This window comes from Phycodurus eques, chromosome 8 (assembly GCF_024500275.1).
Source record: "Phycodurus eques isolate BA_2022a chromosome 8, UOR_Pequ_1.1, whole genome shotgun sequence".
Taxonomy (NCBI): domain Eukaryota; kingdom Metazoa; phylum Chordata; class Actinopteri; order Syngnathiformes; family Syngnathidae; genus Phycodurus; species Phycodurus eques.
In genome coordinates, this window is record NC_084532.1 from 29,924,256 (window position 1) to 29,940,622 (window position 16,367).

General features: G+C 48.3%; 2 protein-coding genes across 4 annotated transcripts in view; one reads left to right on the forward strand and one right to left on the reverse strand.

Moving 5' to 3' along the window:
- On the forward strand, positions 1-5,119 carry hyi (hydroxypyruvate isomerase). 3 transcript variants are annotated; one of them, XM_061682946.1, is made up of 9 exons: positions 1-84; positions 599-846; positions 921-1,032; positions 2,098-2,212; positions 2,280-2,354; positions 2,417-2,466; positions 2,553-2,622; positions 3,289-3,423; positions 3,499-5,119. In XM_061682946.1, exons 1-9 carry the CDS (start codon positions 12-14, stop codon positions 3,641-3,643), a joined length of 1,023 nt encoding a protein of 340 aa, XP_061538930.1. In that variant the 5' UTR covers positions 1-11; the 3' UTR covers positions 3,644-5,119. The 3 variants fall into 3 exon arrangements, with proteins under 3 accessions (XP_061538930.1, XP_061538932.1, XP_061538931.1); XM_061682948.1 differs by having other exon boundaries at positions 5-846; positions 2,276-2,354; positions 3,499-3,656; XM_061682947.1 differs by having other exon boundaries at positions 5-1,032.
- Positions 4,092-16,367, reverse strand: part of szt2 (SZT2 subunit of KICSTOR complex) — a 64,876-nt gene continuing 52,600 nt past the window's right edge. The window contains exons 61-75 of the mRNA XM_061684231.1: positions 15,860-16,115; positions 14,908-14,987; positions 13,722-13,847; positions 13,036-13,238; positions 12,464-12,560; positions 11,879-11,959; positions 11,550-11,624; positions 10,324-10,389; positions 8,783-8,996; positions 7,610-7,787; positions 7,417-7,539; positions 6,746-7,253; positions 5,655-5,765; positions 5,516-5,584; positions 4,092-5,450 (exon numbers count right to left, since the gene is read on the reverse strand). Coding sequence (XP_061540215.1) covers positions 5,307-5,450; positions 5,516-5,584; positions 5,655-5,765; positions 6,746-7,253; positions 7,417-7,539; positions 7,610-7,787; positions 8,783-8,996; positions 10,324-10,389; positions 11,550-11,624; positions 11,879-11,959; positions 12,464-12,560; positions 13,036-13,238; positions 13,722-13,847; positions 14,908-14,987; positions 15,860-16,115 — 2,331 coding nt within the window. The 3' untranslated portion in view covers positions 4,092-5,306. The remainder of the gene's footprint in view (positions 5,451-5,515; positions 5,585-5,654; positions 5,766-6,745; positions 7,254-7,416; positions 7,540-7,609; positions 7,788-8,782; positions 8,997-10,323; positions 10,390-11,549; positions 11,625-11,878; positions 11,960-12,463; positions 12,561-13,035; positions 13,239-13,721; positions 13,848-14,907; positions 14,988-15,859; positions 16,116-16,367) is intronic.

Here is a 16,367-nt window from a genome sequence, read left to right on the forward strand (position 1 = left end):
CACACGAGAGTATGGCAGCAGAAGCAGCAGCGCTCCTTCCTCCAAACGGAGGCGTCATCGACCAATTAAAAGAAGACACCGGCGGTGAGCATCGATGTAACCTTTCGTCACACGAGTGGAGCAGCAGGATGAGCAAAATGGGGTTGTTTATTTGTTTATTCCCACCGCCATGTCCCTTTAGGGGTTCCGTAGAAACGACATCAAACAGCGAGTTTTGTATTATTATTTTCCTTGCGCTCGTCATTATGGAGACGGCTCCCACAGGACTTGGGGCGAGAGGCCGTTGACACCCTTGACTGGTCGCCACTTAAGGTCGCAAATAAACGAAATTTATTTTGGTTGTTAAAATGTTGGAAAGAGTTTCCCCACCACTTCCGGACACGTCACATGACTAAACAAAACGCCCCCATGGTGAGGAAAAAAACAAAACAAAAAGTGTACTTGCGGTGACTTGATTCAATAAGAAAATTGTAAAGATAACCACACAACCACACCGACGTTATTTGTTGACTTTTTCGCGTGTCCTCTTGATGTTGTAAGAAAAAGGAAAGTCACGTGACTAGTTCCCGTTTGCGCTCCACTTCCGGATACGTCACAGCTGCCCGCGTCGAAGTTGGTGGAAAAAGCAAAGTTCCCCGATGTCTTCGTCGTCGGCGCTTCGCTTCTGCGCCAACATCAGCTGGCTGTTCACCGAGCTGCCGGACTTCCCGCAACGGATGCGGGCGGCCGCCGAGGCCGGCTTCCGAGCGGTGGAGGCGGCCTGGCCCTACGACGTCGACCCGCTGGAGCTCCGCGCGGCCAAAGAGCTCCACGACCTGGACGTCGTCCTCATCAACACGCCGCCGGGTCAGGAGACGGGAGACGGAAAACAGAAACAACACCCACTCCGCCTACGTCATCTTCATCATCGTGTGTTGCAGGTGACGTCACAGCGGGAGAGTTGGGCTTGGCGGCGCTACCCGGAAGAGAAGAAGACTTCGAACGAGGACTCAAGGAGGCCGTCCGCTATGCAGCAGCTCTCGACTGCCAAAGGTCGCGTGCGCACAAAACACGTAGAGCGGGAGTGGGCAAACAGGACCAGATGCTTACGTATCAAAAAGAAGAAGAAAAAAAGCCATTGGACTGTTAATACGTTCAACGGGAACAGTGGTGTTTTGTTGATCACCTTTTTTTTTGGTCAGGTAAAGGTGTTTTTGCTGAGCCCGCGAGCTCCGTTTGAACCGCCACCGGTTCCCGCGTAGTCAGCACGCTTGGTCGAAAAGTGACGGCTGACGTTATATTCCTCGAAAACCGCAATGGTTTCTTAACTAATCAGACTTACGGCCTTTGACCGGTCTTCGGTGAAAAGGTATTTCGTAGTCCATTCTACGTGAAACACTCGGCATTCACTGTCGACTTTTCTGTTCTTTGGCCCGCCAATGGTTGAAGAACGGTTCAGAGCAGTAGCAGAGTAAAAACAGAACAGCCAAAGCCGAGTTAATGTATCACTGAAGCTGCCGCGCTACCTGGTGGAACCACTCGGCACTACAGCACAAGGTCAAATGAATGTCGTCATGATTTTCATATGGTTTGGGCGATTCTGTACCAATCTTTGGCCGGCCAGTTTGAAATGTGGCCCGCCGGCCCTAGTTTGCCCACCCCTGACGTAGACACTCAGAAAAACAACACGCGCGTACACGTACGCACACACGAACTGACCTCTTCATTAGCTATGTGAAAATCAATACATCAATTGATGAAATGGTCTTTCAAATTCGTCGATACGATAATTTCAAAAGTTGCAAATTTGTATGAGTCGCGGTGTTTTCAACGCCGCGTGTATTGACATGTATTGATTTTTATTCACAAAAAAAACATAATTGACGTCAATAAACATTACATTAAAATGTAAACTTGCTTTTTTGGGGAAAATAAAAAATATCCATTCATATGGTCTTTTTTATTTAATTAAAACTCAATGAAAAAGAATTTAAATTGCAATAAGATGTTAACATTTGAATCAAAACATAAATGGCATGAAAAATGATCGATTTTGAATATTTCAAATGTGCCTGTGCTGTAATATTGACACACACACGCGTGTGCTTCACGTGTCAGGATCCACATTATGGCCGGCAGGATTCCGGCGGGAGTCGACGGCGGCCCCGCGCTGCAGGAGATGGAGGCCGCGTTCGTGCGCAACCTCACCTACGCTGCCGAGCTGCTCTCCGAGGTGTCCGTCGCCATAGCGACGCAACAACGCCAAACCACCCTCTTAACTTCCCGTCTGTGTTAGCAAGGAATGACCGGCCTGATCGAGCCCATCAACACGCGGCTGACCGACGCTCGCTACTTTCTGTCCTCGCCTCACCACGGTAAAAAGCCGGACAAATTCATTCAAAATTGTCTTTCTCCAACTCGTTGTCTTTGTGCACAGCCGCCGCCATCTTGAGGAAAGTGGCCAAGGAGAACATCAAACTGCAAATGGTGAGTGGCCATATATATCTCTCTCACTCTCTCTCAAACGTTTCGCAAATGTTGCGGCGGGTGACAACGTCCGCATTTTCATGCAGGATGTTTTCCACTGGCAAATTATGGACGGAAACCTGACGCACAACATTCAGCGATATTTGCCGCTGCTGGGTGAGCAACACGCCGGTCGTCAACGGACGTTTCGCCATGAACAAAAAAAGATCTCGCAAAGCACCGAACGACAATAGCACAAAAAGCGGACACACTGCAATGCTGTACCTTCTGCCCTCTAGTGGAAGACCTTTGAATTGTTCTGCCTGTCATTATATGTCGCTGCCATCAAACCGTAGTTGAACAAAGAAGAAATAGATAATCCTATTTTTCAAATGTCATTTTATTGACTAAAACATCCATTTTCTGTAGCGCTTCTCCTATGCGGGTCGCGGGCGTGCCGGAGCCTATCCCGGGATATCTCGGGCGGGCGACACCCTCAACTGGTCGCCGACCAAGTATTAAACTGGTCTTTAATGTAATATGTCTTACATTTTTAATAAGTATATATTTTCTTTCAAAATAAATATATTTAAAATCTATTTTTATTCAACCAAATTGAAAGTAAATGTGACAAAGAGCTGAAAAAGTATGTTTTTAATATCCATCTGTTTTCTGTACCGCTTATCCTTACTAAGGTCGCGGTGTCTTTCGAAATGAAAGATTCAAACTTTTAAAAATATTTCTGAATTTTCGTTCAACGTAAGAGTGTCTTACAATGATGTATTTTAATCGGGAAATATACGCAGTGTTCTGAATGCGGTGACATTGTGGACATTGCGTCAGGTCACGTCCAGGTGGCTCAGGTCCCCGGCAGGAACGAGCCGGACAGCGCCGGCGAGATCAACTACGACTACGTCTTCTCCACGCTGGAGAGGCTGGGCTACCGAGGATACGTCGGCTGCGAGTACAAGCCGCTAGGTGGGCGGGCTAGCGGGCGCTGTGCGTGCGTACGTTCCGCGTCGTTAACCTTGCGCTTGTCGTCTCGTTCTCCAGGAAGAACGCAGGAAGGTTTGGCTTGGCTCCGAGATTACCGGACACGCAGGAAGTGACGCTACACGGACAAACCATGAAAGCGGTGGCCTCGCTGCTAATGTTGTCTCGTAAAATGTCATATTTGAGATTGCATAACTGGTTTTAGTCTGTTTTTGTTCCTTTTAATAGTGATTCGCCACAGTCGGTTTCATGAGAAAACACAAGAAGTGATTCCAGTCTTGTCTGCTCGAGAACAAGCGCAAAAGGTGTAAAGCCGACTGCCTGCATTTCCACAAGTAAATAAGTCCGTTTTTCCCCCCACAACAGTATTATGTGTGCAGAGGAAAAATCTAATTGGAGAAAGAATTTGAAACGATCATAAATTGCAGTTGTTGATTGTTCCTCTCCAGTCCTGTAGGGGGCAATGTGATGCACTGCAGAGCAGTTGAATGAATGAGAGAAGTCTGAAGGCTTTGGTGGCTTCTCACAAAAAAAAAAAAAGTGCCCCAAATTCGATGGTTTCTTCCTTGCCCGTGGCCGGCAAACAAATTTAGCTCCAAATGGGTTACGTGGTTTCTGAATTCTTCTGATTGAGGCAGGTTTTCGCAATAATGACTAAAAATTCTCCAAAATTTGACGGTTTCTGCCCGGCAAACAAATTCTGTAAAAAAAAAATGGGTTTTGTACTTTCGGAATGGCAACACGGCCCCGACATGCTATTTGATGGGACTGCAACATTTACTTTGTAAGCTTCCGTGACAAAAATGGACGTACGCACAGAAAGGAACCGTCCGTGACATTTCCGAAAAATTGCTGTCATTTTGAAACCGTTTACCGTCCCGTGGCTAAATGAAAGTTGATAACGTCAGTCACACCAAAAAAGGAGAACTGATCAAATAATTGTTTGTTGCCTGATTTATTTTGCATTTGTCAGAGCGCATCAAGTGTCCTCTATATACCGTATACTATATTATATACAATATGCAGCACATTAACAGTATACGACTGACACAGTTGAAGAGAGTGCAGTGTTAGACATCCTTAAGCTCACTGTTTGTGTGTGTTTGGCTAACAGTGACGCTAACCCCCAGCAAAGGGGAAAAACCCCTTGAGAAATGTCCTTCTCATCAAGTTTTTGTGACTCGCAAAGTCAATAAAAAAAAACGGATAGGCACTTTTGGGCAGCGAAAAGCAAAACAAAAGCTCGGACTGAAATCTCGGCGCAAACCCCGACGTGGTAGCAAAGTCCGACGCGAGGCACCGATCAAGCCCAACATGCCCCCGCGCAGCGACGTCCTGCGCATGACTGCGACAGATCCAGCGTCGGCTCCCGGTCACAGATTCTGTCTTCGCTCTGAACAGGAACGGCGCACAGAAAGTCCAATATGCCCTTTGCAGGGACTGTAGGTGTCGCTACGGTGGTCCTGCTGCCCAATCCAGGGTGCAGTCTGCCTTTGAAGACAGCTGGATGGAAAGCCTCAAGAGTTTCGTTTCATTCCAGAGTCCAACTCAGTGTGGGAATGTCGTGTCCGGGAGCATTTTTAAGGAAGCAAGGCGACTGCCACGCATCTCGGGATCAAGCGTTTGTAGTCTACGGACGCTCAGTGTGAGCGATTCTGTGCTAACTGGGCAGGACGTCCGTCTGGACCCAAAAGGAGTCCAAACTGGAGACTTTCATATGACTAAAAACATGATCCAGAAATGTCTGAATGAATAAATAAATGCTATCAAGCAACGATCTAGCTTTTGGGCCAACGACAGTCGACGCAAACTGGCTTTTCCTCAGATGGGCAATGAAAGACACAAACTTAAGCGAGAAGGAGCGTTGGTTACAAGAGTCCGGTCCAGAGGTTGTAGCAGGCCGTGTTGATGACCGACTCCAGGTGGTGGTACATGGAGACCAGTTGGGGCGGCAGGCTGCCGCCGTCCTGCGGCCGCGGCGGCAGCGGCTCCCGCAGAACCACCTTTAGACTCTGGAACGACAACGACGGTGGAAAACGCGCAGGTTGGTACAGTTGACGACATCTTGAAAACTCACCGTTTTGCCGGCTTGGGAGTCGAGGAAGACCAAAACGAAGCAGTCGGTGAACTTCTGGTTCAGAACAGCCTGGAACAAAAAGTTAGATTTGTTGTCCACGTGAATCAGTTTTGGGCAAAGTGCCTAGACAATCTCTCACCAGATATTGGATGCCGCCGTCATCAAAATGCCGACAGCTTTGAGGGAATCGGCCCAGCAGGACTTTGATGAGACTCTGGTACCAGGCCGTACTCATGTTCAGGAAGCAATCCTGTGGCGACACAAAGACGAGCTCACAAGTTCATGGTCTCGAGTCCACAAATTACAAATCAAAGAACTCTTTCCCCAGATACTGCAGGTAAGGTGATGGCGGTCCAAAACAACACAGAAGCACATTTCACCCTACCTGGGGCAACCGGGACCACCTACCTCCACTACCAAGACTTTGACGAGTCCCTGGTGGTTTGGATCCTGGGTTATTTTAACCGACCGGCAGAAGAATGTGGCCGTTAAAGTTTTGTCTGCATGGACAAAAGGAGTTGTAGAGGGTGGACAATCCAGGATCATCTGTCCCCTACCAGCACCTGGTGTCCTTGAGCAAGGCACAGAAACCCTGAAGTTCCCCTGGGGTGCTCCACTGCTTAAGTTGTGTGCTTGCCATTTTACTAACCGGGACCGCCTACCACCAGCAACACTTTGATAAAGATGATTCTGGTGGGGACCCTGGTTCACTTCAGTCAACTGGCAGTCCAATGCTGCCAGAAAAGTGTACTTTTTGACAACGTGGACCTGCTGATGGACCGTCCAATACATTCCCTAGCACACACAACTGTGTCCAGCGGCAACAACCATCATTGCATAGGTTAAAGGTTTGCAAGTCTACAGACATCTGAAAACTCTTTCCCCTGCTCGGTCAGGTGCCCTAAGTGTCCGAAACAAACATGGAAGTACGTTTGAAGACTGGCCTTCAGCCTTCCTGGTGGCTACCGGTTCATTTCAACCAACCGGCAGGAAAACATTGCCCCTTTTAAAAGACTCTGTTTTGGAAAGGATGTGGCAATGGACCAATCAGCCCCAACTAAAGGCACCACAAACTCCCCTTCGCACCTGCCCCCCATTACCAGGAGCTTACCCTTACTCCTTACCTTTTCTGGTGCTTATGCTCCAACTTGCGTTGAGAGCAAAAACTACACGTAAAAGATAATACAAACCCAAATATTGTAAAATGGCACCCAAGAGAGTGGTTCTCACCAGCTGGGGGTCAATGTCGCCCACCGAGCGGCTCTGGACGGCCTCCAGCAGCTCCTCCAGCTCGCAGAAGGACAGCTTGGTCAGCTTCAGCTTGTCCAGCGCCAGGTGCTCGCCGTGGAAAAGCCTCCTCCACAGGTTGTCGCGGCGGCAGTGTCCCATGGCCTCGTCCACGCTGGCCCGGACCTGCCGGCGGGCGGCTGCCACCTCGTTGTTGAGCAGCGGGAACAGCGGGGTCGGGTAAAGCAGCCCCAGGGAGTCGGCGGCGGCGCCCACCAGAGGGTAGAACTCGTTGCCGTCGCTAGGTGCGCAGGCCTCCGACCTGGACCCGGTGGGATCCTCCCAGAGGTCTTGCTCGCCGCCGGGGGACGTGCAGGCCTCCACCCGATCCGGGGCCGCGCGGCCGCCCAGCTCGCGGTGGGTCTGAGGAAGCTTCTTAAAGCGCCGCATGTCGGCTGTGAGTCGGGGGAAGAGCTCTCGCTGGCTCGTCATGATCACGTAGAAGTGCAACCTGCGCACACATTCATGGAAAATGACATTTTAATGTCTTGTATACAAATTGTGGTGCATCTTTTGTGAGCTGGCTATTTCTGAAAATGCGTCCCTGAGTTGTGCCCAACCGTGACGTCACAAGCGGGCTATTTTACATCATTCAGTCAGTCGGCCTCTCCTACCTCAGCAAGTGTCTCTCCCCCTCGGACTGCTCCTCGAAGGGAGCGGCATTGTGACACACCACCAGGGACACGTCGAAGTCGTCGTGGTGGTGAAGGCCCTCCAGGTCCTTGTAAGAACCCGAGCTGGAGCGGGGAAAGAATTCAGAGTCAGGCCAAGCAACTTAGGCGTTTGTTGCGGCGCCGTTTGTCCTACCTGTTCCACAAGGCGACCAGCGCGTACTCATGCAGGTCCGGCGTGGCCTTTTTGGCGTCGGTGGCGAAGGTGGCCTTGGACATGCGCAGGGGCTTCATGCCGTACGTGCTGGCGTGGTCGGTGATGTAGTTGTACAGCTGGTGGGCGGTGATCATCCCCGTGGAGATGGAGAAGCTCCCTGGATCAAAGGATGGCAGGAGAACAATCAGGAAGCCCCGAGGAGCACCTTAAACCCCCAACTCACAGAATCTACAAGCTTTTCTCACAGTTATTTTTGTACCAGGAACACAAAAGTTTTTCAACTATACTGCAAACTCAAATGTCCTGTGTTCCGCATTATTATGCATGTGTGGTTTCAAGAAAATCAACGTTTGAGTTTTTGCACACTTGTTGAGATCGCTGACGTCAATCTCAGACACGTTTGAACCTTATTTTCCGAGGTGAGCCGAGTTAAAGGAAAGATATCTGGGAAAGGAGTGAAAGTTTTTCGACATAATGGGGAGCAAAAGTCCAATTTATTTGTGAAAAGGAAGGAGAACGCCAGACAGTTCAAGATCAATCACTGTACTGTTAAATATTTTGTGTGGGACTCAGACTGCAGACTGTTATTTTCCAATCAAGACATGTAACGGAAAGTTTTGCATGGTATCAAGAGAGCAGGATTTTCGGTGGCCAGATCTGACAAGGCTGCTTTTTTCTTTTTCTTTTTGGAGTCTGGAAGTGAAACCCGGCAAGGGTGCCTGAAGGTGTCACAATGAGTTTCGAACTGACCATTTCCTGCCTCGGAAGAAAACACGGTCAAATAATCCTCACGCAAGACACCACGACACAACCTCAGCGGCTGGCAACTATGGCTACACCGGGAGAAAAAGCCATTGTGCGGCCAATGTCGTCCCCTGATCTCAACCCTATTGAGAACCCGTAGAGTATCATTTTACGACAGTTCTTTACAACCTATTTGTTCGTTTTTTAAAACTGTTAAGCCGTAATGATTTGGAACAGTGAGTTGTTTGTTCCAAGTCATTTAGCATTTTTCATTTCAATATTCGTCACGATTGTTTTGTTTAAAAAAGAAAAAAAAGCGGCAATTATCATAGATGCTAATATAATTGCCGTGCGACTCTCTGTTTGACAATTTGGAACGGAGCGTACGAGGACGCTCGTCACCCCCACCTTGGAAGACGTGGTTGCGCCCAAACTTGGGGATGTCGGGGTGCTGCGCGATGAAGTCTCGGAGGAAGTCGGTGAGCTGGTAGCCCTGGCGCAGCGTCATGTGGCAGCCCACCAGGTATTGATGGACCACACGCAGGTGGAAGTCGTAGCTGAACGAGTGCACGTGCATCAGGTCGCGCACCTTGTCGCACTCCTCCGTGAACAGCATGGAGAGCTGCAACAGATCGGTTAGTTCATCTCGCATGTCAATCGCAGCCCAAAGCGGGCAGAGCATTCTGGGAAATGAGGAGAAAGGTAGCAGACCAAGCTGGGGTAATCATCAGAGTAGTGGCGCGGCGTTGCGTACGGTTAGTGAGGATGTTCTGCGCTTGTGTGGGGTTTTTCTCCAGGTACTCCGGTTTCACTTTCCATATTTGTGAGCGGTGATCTGAGCATTTGTGTTCTGGAACTGACTGACTGGCGAGCAGACCGGGGCGGACCCTGCGTTTCTCGCCAAAAGTCAGCTAGGAGAGACTCCGGCTCACCCATCACACTGAACAGGTCGAGCCGTAAAGAAACGCTTGGACGCTTCGCGTCAAGGGGACATATGACGTCAAAGTCGTTTTCGAGCGGCGGTCACACTACACGAAAGCACGAACTTGTCAAAGCCAAAAGGTAAACACAGTTGCAGTGTTGCAGATTAGTCTTAGCTTCTGATAACTGGCACATCCTCAAATGTTAGACAAAGTGGTCTAACATTGGTGACGAAGTGCTGCCTCCACGAGGGAAAATATAATCAAATCTTGACGGGCGCTTGCTCTTAACTTTCATACGCCGCAGTGTCCTTTCTGGACCTTTGCCGCTCAAATCCAGGAGTCAAGGAGACGGCAGCCACCATCGGTAACCACGGTGACAAGGTAAGACCATCCTTTCGACACGGAGGAATGAAAACATGAACTTTTCCATCCCCCGTCGTGGTGTTCCTGAACTTCTAGCGTGACTATCAAGTCTGCGTCATTACGACTCGTCTCTAATCCGCAGTCCCGAACGGCTCCTTTTGCGGCTGAGTCAACTCGGTCGCCTCTCGGGGACACCACTTGTTAGCCGGGACCAAAGGCACGGTGGGAAAATGAAAGTCATGGCCCCGGCGAAGTCCGCACAACGGATGACCGTTGACTTTTCATCCACGGTCGACTCATGATTGACCCCTTCGAAGGCGAAATGACAAAACATGCTACAAGCGATAGGGGGAGAAGTCCAAGCGGGAGGAAATGCTGCAGGAAGGCGGGAGAAACCGGAAGCAAATCACAACCAGCAAGCAGCCAGGGAATCAGACAGAGGAGCTCAGCGGTTCAAAGGTCCAGATAAACCTTTGCCTGTGCCACCATTTCAAGTCAACCGGGAAGTTCTCGTTCCATTCGACTGCCAGCCATCCCGCAGGAGAAAAAAAGCAAAGATTGACGGCAGCGAGCAGAGCGGCGAGGGAAGGGCGGAGGGGGGGGCCGACCGTCTCCCCCGTCCCGGCCCCCCGGCCCCCTCGCCCGATATTGGCCGGGACGTACCGCGCAGTCAGACACCGGGGCGGCGTCCGGGAACGGCTTGCAACGAAGTTTGCTGAGGAGGCCGCCCTGATGGAGAGATGAGAGGAAGTGTGTGCGTGTATGCGGGAGTAAGGGGAGGGAATTGGGGGGGGGGGGGGGGTAGGACAGACACACAGCACGATGGCGTCCGTTCGGCATTGGGTAGGCCGCCCGCAAAAAAAGAAAGGCGCATTTTCGCTTTGAAACACTGGGAAATACCAAGAAAACATCAAGCCACCTCATGATGACAAACGTACAAAAGAAGTAACCCTTGTGTGATGAGCCACATGCTGTTTCACCAGGTCTAAATTCCTCAAATGAAAAATATCAAACAACACAGTAGCAAACTGGTTTTTATGTTTGCCGTCGTCGTGTGTTCCTTAATCCTAGAGGTCCCTGACGGCACCGTACGCGAGCCTGATTGGTGGAGAACCAGGAAGTGTGCCTGAGGGCTACACGCACGAACGGCTGGCTCGTCTTGAGATTTCGCATTCGAGCCACCCGTTCCAGATGGAACGAAACAAAGTTACCATCGTTTTAGTCCAGCCGGGTTTCGTCATTCCGTTGGATCTGATGAGTTCATTTTTAACAAGACCCTTTTGAAATCACACTTTTAAACTGCAATTCTAACAATTGCAACAAAATATAACTAAGGTCTTGCGGACGGAGCTCCTGGCCAAGACCGAACATCATCTACTCTCCTCTTTTTTTTGTAATAAATCTTTTTACTCAAATTTCTGAAATCGCTGATTATTAATAATACTTTGAGGGGGACCACAAGACGCCGCCCCCAGCCCCAAAATCTCACTGAGTAGCGCAGACTGGGGAAAAAAAAAAAGATCCCGACTCCCATTTCACTTACTGACACAAAACTGGGTGGACGTCTATCATAAAAGGACACACGAAAAAGTTTCCAGGACCCATGCCCGGAATAGAACCGGAGTCGGCCATTTCGGTTTGAAGCAGACATTTTCTTTGGCGAATTCCGAGACTCCAACTTTGCCAAACTCCTCATCGGTAAAACCGGAATCTGCGATCCTAGAGGTAGATGGCCGACGCTAAATTGTGATGTTTGTTTTTTGACTACGTCGTCTAATATGGGCGGAGCGTGGCGTCAAAGTTTGATGAGCTTCTGACACACTTGGATGGAGTGACATTTCAGAGCCGGCATTTTGCGGACAGAACCGTGAAATCGTCCCACTTCCTACCTGCGAGTTGACCGACTGGCCCATGGGGATGCGAGAACACTCCAGCGCGTATTGCTTGACGCAGAAGTAGCAGCCCTGCAAAAAAAAAAAAAAAGCTACAAATCACTCCACTCAAACACCTTTGAGTACTTGTCCCCATATTTGCAATTCGACTTCCTACTTTTTGTACATACTGCGAACAGTTTCTTATATTTTTGTTACCTTAGCATTAGCATTAGCAAGAGAGAACCCGAATGAACACCAAAGCGAGCAAAAGTCAGCATTTTTGTTGTTTCTTGTCATCTGAAGGTGTCCCCGATGAAGCATCCGGTGAGTGTTTTTGATCGGACCTGAAATGCCAGCTCCATCAGGACGATCCCGCCCGGCAGCGCCCTCTGGAGGTGGTAAGCGGTGGCGGCGGACACAGTGTTCTGCATAATGGGTTCACAAAAAGAGAAAAATAAGAATTTGAACAAGCATAAGTGAATTACCATTACTTCACCAATTATTTCATAAAATAAAATACTTGGCAAATAAAGAGGATTGATTAAATAATTCATGCTCTTTTGTATTATTACTTAAAAATGTAATTATAATCACCATTTATTTAAAAAATGGTAAATCTATATTTAAAACAGCATATATTCCCGAATAATTATAGTTAATATTAATTCACCAATTGAGTAAAAATGCGCAAAAAGTGTGTGTAAAATTATTATTATTTTTTTATTATTAAAATTAAAAAATATATTTTTTTTTACCCATTTTTATTAGATGTCATTCAAAATAAATGAAGGTGATAAATGAAAAAATAAACTAATTTTAAATCAGTAATTTAAAATTGTTTTAAATAATGCACCAATTGTAAAAGGAGTGTTGATAACTCGCTGCATCATACAGACAAAAGTGCTGTTGCTGGAATTTGGCTGCCTCACCTTGGGGCTGTCTTCGCTCTTCTGCTTGACGTAAGAGAACGACATCCTGCCCTCGGACGACATGGAGCTCAACATGGCGGCTCGGGCGCGGGCGATGCTGACGGACAAAATGGAGGGCGAGAGCGATGGTCAGTGGGGGTCGGCTTACGTCCGAAAGCAAAGTGAGTCACGCGGGAGGAGGCCGACAAAGTGACGCGCGCACATACAGATGCGCGTGCACACTTTCAGTCACAAACATACAAATAAACACACACACACTCGGGAGGGTGGGGGTGGGGTGAGGTCAGAGGTGCGTGAGCCACCAAGTGGAAATTCTCCAGAAGTGACAAATATTCGCCGTTCTGCCAACTTCAACAAACCGCAGTCAGCCCAGTCCGTTGTTTGCCCACATGTGCCCTGACATTGTCTGGCTGGGGACCAGTCCAGGGTGGATCCCGCCTCCCCTCTAAAGTCATCTAGGATAAGCTGCGTCCACCCGCGACCCGAATGAGGACACGCAGCAAAGACAACGGACGGCTGGTATCATACGCCCCCCCCAACAGTGAATGCGGGCGACACGGGTGGATACAGACCTGCGAGCGGGCGACTGCGGGCGCACCTGCACCAGGATGAAGCCCATGCTTTGCAGGTACTGCACGTACTGCTGCAGAAAACTGCCGGAGATGTCCAGCAGCCAGTGTTCTTCCTTCAGCCGGCCGGGCAGCGCGTCGCCAGAGTCGCCGCTGTAGCTGCGGTCGCGGCCCGACGCCGTCGAGTCGCTCGACCGATGTCGCTTCTGCAAAACAGCGGGAGTGCTAATAATATTTGTTTTTAGTACAATATTTTGATATTTTCATTCTATTTGCATATTCTTGAGCAATTATTTCAATTTGCTCTAACATTTTGTCGTAGTTTTAAATGTTTCTAGTTATATTTTTCTATTTTGAATACATTATTTTTCAATATTTTCTAATTTTGAATTTTTCTATTTTTTAATCTTTTCTAATGTGTGTACATATGTATTTTTAATTTCAGTTTTCTCCAATATTTGTGCATCTTTTTGTAATATCTAAGGGCCGCATACAAAAAAATAGAATGATACAAGGGCCACTGACATTCTTCAACTTTAATCTGTCAAAAAATAAATAAAAAAATATTTTATATATATATATATATATATATATAGTTACTTTGTTATAGTTCTAGTAATAGTTACAGTACAATATAAATAGTTATAATGGGTGTTAAAGTTGATGAGGCAAAAAGTAGAGTCCGGTACCTTGGTCGGCGGCTGAGGGGCTTGTTCCTCCTGGATCTGCTTGCGGAAGACGGGGTCAAAGAGCAACGGCGTGGCGCAGTAGTGGACCAGACGGGATGACTGCTTCAGGGTTTCCAGGTCGGCCAGCTGAAGAGGACGTTCGGAAAGGCGGTATGAATGACAAGAAGCAAACTTTTGTGCTCAAGGGCCACGACGTTGGGAAGCTTTATGTTCTATATGCACTGTTCTTTACTATCAACGGCTCCAGCTACCCCCATCCCAGTAGATCAAGGCGTGCCTCAAGGCTCAGTCCTTGAGCTCCTCCTTTTCACCATTTACAAGTTCCCCTTTGGTCAGATTATTCGGTGGCGTGGACTCAAGTTCCACTATTACGCCGACTATACTATCTCAGCGCTACGCTTCCCACTTTGTCTCTAGCCAGCTGCCTACAGGAAATAAAATCATGGATGTCATCAAATCTACTAAAACTAAACACCAAGAAAACAGAGCTCACGGTTGTGGTTCCATAAGGTCGAGGATGTTCTCCTCCAGACGGACAGCGCCTACATCTCCCCATCCCCTGAAGTCCGCAACCTGGACCTCATCCTGACTCCGTCACACATTAAATCCATCACCAAATCGGGATTTTTCCACCTCAAAAACATCTCCCGACTCCGGCCATCACTCTCCGGCACCGTCGCCGAGAAACTGATCTGTGCCTTTATCGCCAGCCGCCTGGACTACCGTTGGGTGTACCCGGCAACACCCTGGACGGACTTCAGTTGTCCAGAACTCAGCTGCCACGGCTCTCACCCACCACAAGCCCTGGCAGCACATCACCCCATGTCTATCCACCTTCACTTGCTCCGCGTGAAATTTTGGATCTCCTACAAACGCCTCCTCCTCACCAACAAAACCCTCCAGTATCTATCGGACCTCCTCCGCCAATACGCTCCGGCTCGCAGACTACGGCCCTCAAGCATGCGCCTGCTCACCATCTTCTGAGATGCCCCGACCCACCTTAAAACCCACACGCTTGCCCAGGCCTTTGGCCCTTAGTTATCCACCTTTAAGTATTGTTAGGTAGTTAGTCCTGCAGTATTGTTTTTGTCTCATCTGTAAAGCGTCCTCGGGCGTCCGGAAAGGCGCTATATAAATCAAATGTATTATTGTTGTCATTGACGCCCGGACGCGCCGCCGAACGCACCGCGATGGGCATGTTGGACTGCGCCGACCGCTGCTGCCACGTCACAAACAGGTTCTCGATCTTCATCTGCTTCTCCAGCTCTGCACAAAACCACACAAAAAAGAAACAATAACAACGTTATTATAGGTGCAACAATGATCTATTAATTGACAACTAATCAATTATCAAATTAATCGCCAACTATTTTGATAATCGAATAATCGTTGAGAGACCTTGTTTCACTTCCTTCCATCCTGTCAACCGTAAATACGTATTCTCCAATTTCTGTCGTCCTCCATGATCTTTGTGTTGATTCAAAAGAAGACATTTTCAAACATCTGCTTTTACTTTGGAAAACAATATTCAACAGTTTTTCCACGACGTTTTTGCACTGCTAAAATCAAATCATCTTTAAGTCATTTCATTTTAAGGGTAATGTAAGATGAGCTTGAAATTATATTAGTGTTTCGCGATCATAGTTTGTGTTGGTTTTTTTGTGGGGCAGGGTGACAATTATTTGCTATATATATATATATATATATATATTTTTTTTTTAAACGCCAAATTGAACTCCCGCTATAGCGCAGACTTTTAATCTATAGTTCTTACAGTGTGGAGGCAAGTCTGAATTTAAAGTTGTATGCCTTCAGTGCAGTACCACTTTTTGCCACAACATGCCGGGCAGCGCTGAGCTCTACTGGAAGACGTGCCGCGTAATTAAGCGAAGACAAGAAGAGGCAGAGAAGGTCCCCTAGTAAAGGCCTCAGAAAATACATACATGTATTATTGTATGACCTGTTTGTACGTGTGGTAAAGTAGCAGGAAATATCGTAATTTCTAACTTCCACGGTGTTTCACATATGTTAGCATTCAGCTAGCAGGCTTTCATAATTATATGATTTGGTTGAACATTTTGGTGTCGCGCTGGCGACTAAGAGCGTATTAGCGTCAATCCAAATCCGAGTCCGCGAACCTCTCCTCTCGGCCGCTTTGATCTCCAAGAGCTGTCCGCCGTGCCGGGCCACGGCGTCTCCGTCCGTCAGCGTCCCGATGGCGCACACGTCCCTCAGAGCCTCGTCGAAGGGCAGCAGCTCGGAGGGGAAGTGAAGCGGCGCCAGGCTGCGGCCCGAAGACGCCAGCCGACCCTGCTCTTTGCCGGCCGGCGGCGGGACGGCGCTGCGCAGAAGCGTGTCGGGCTCCGTGGACGGACCCAGGAAGGGGTTGGGGTCCTGGGCAAGGAACGACGACACTCGTCTTAGCGCCAACGTAGCACAGCGACATCATTTTTAATGGATGAACGTCTGACGTCACATATTTCGATTTAATGTATGGACCTTTACGGTTACATACGGATTTACATTGTCTTTGTCTATACACCTCTAATGGACCAAAATGACATCATATTTAATATTGTATGCACATCTAATGTAGCATATTTCCATCAGATTTAATGTCTATAGACATGTCATGTGTCATATGAA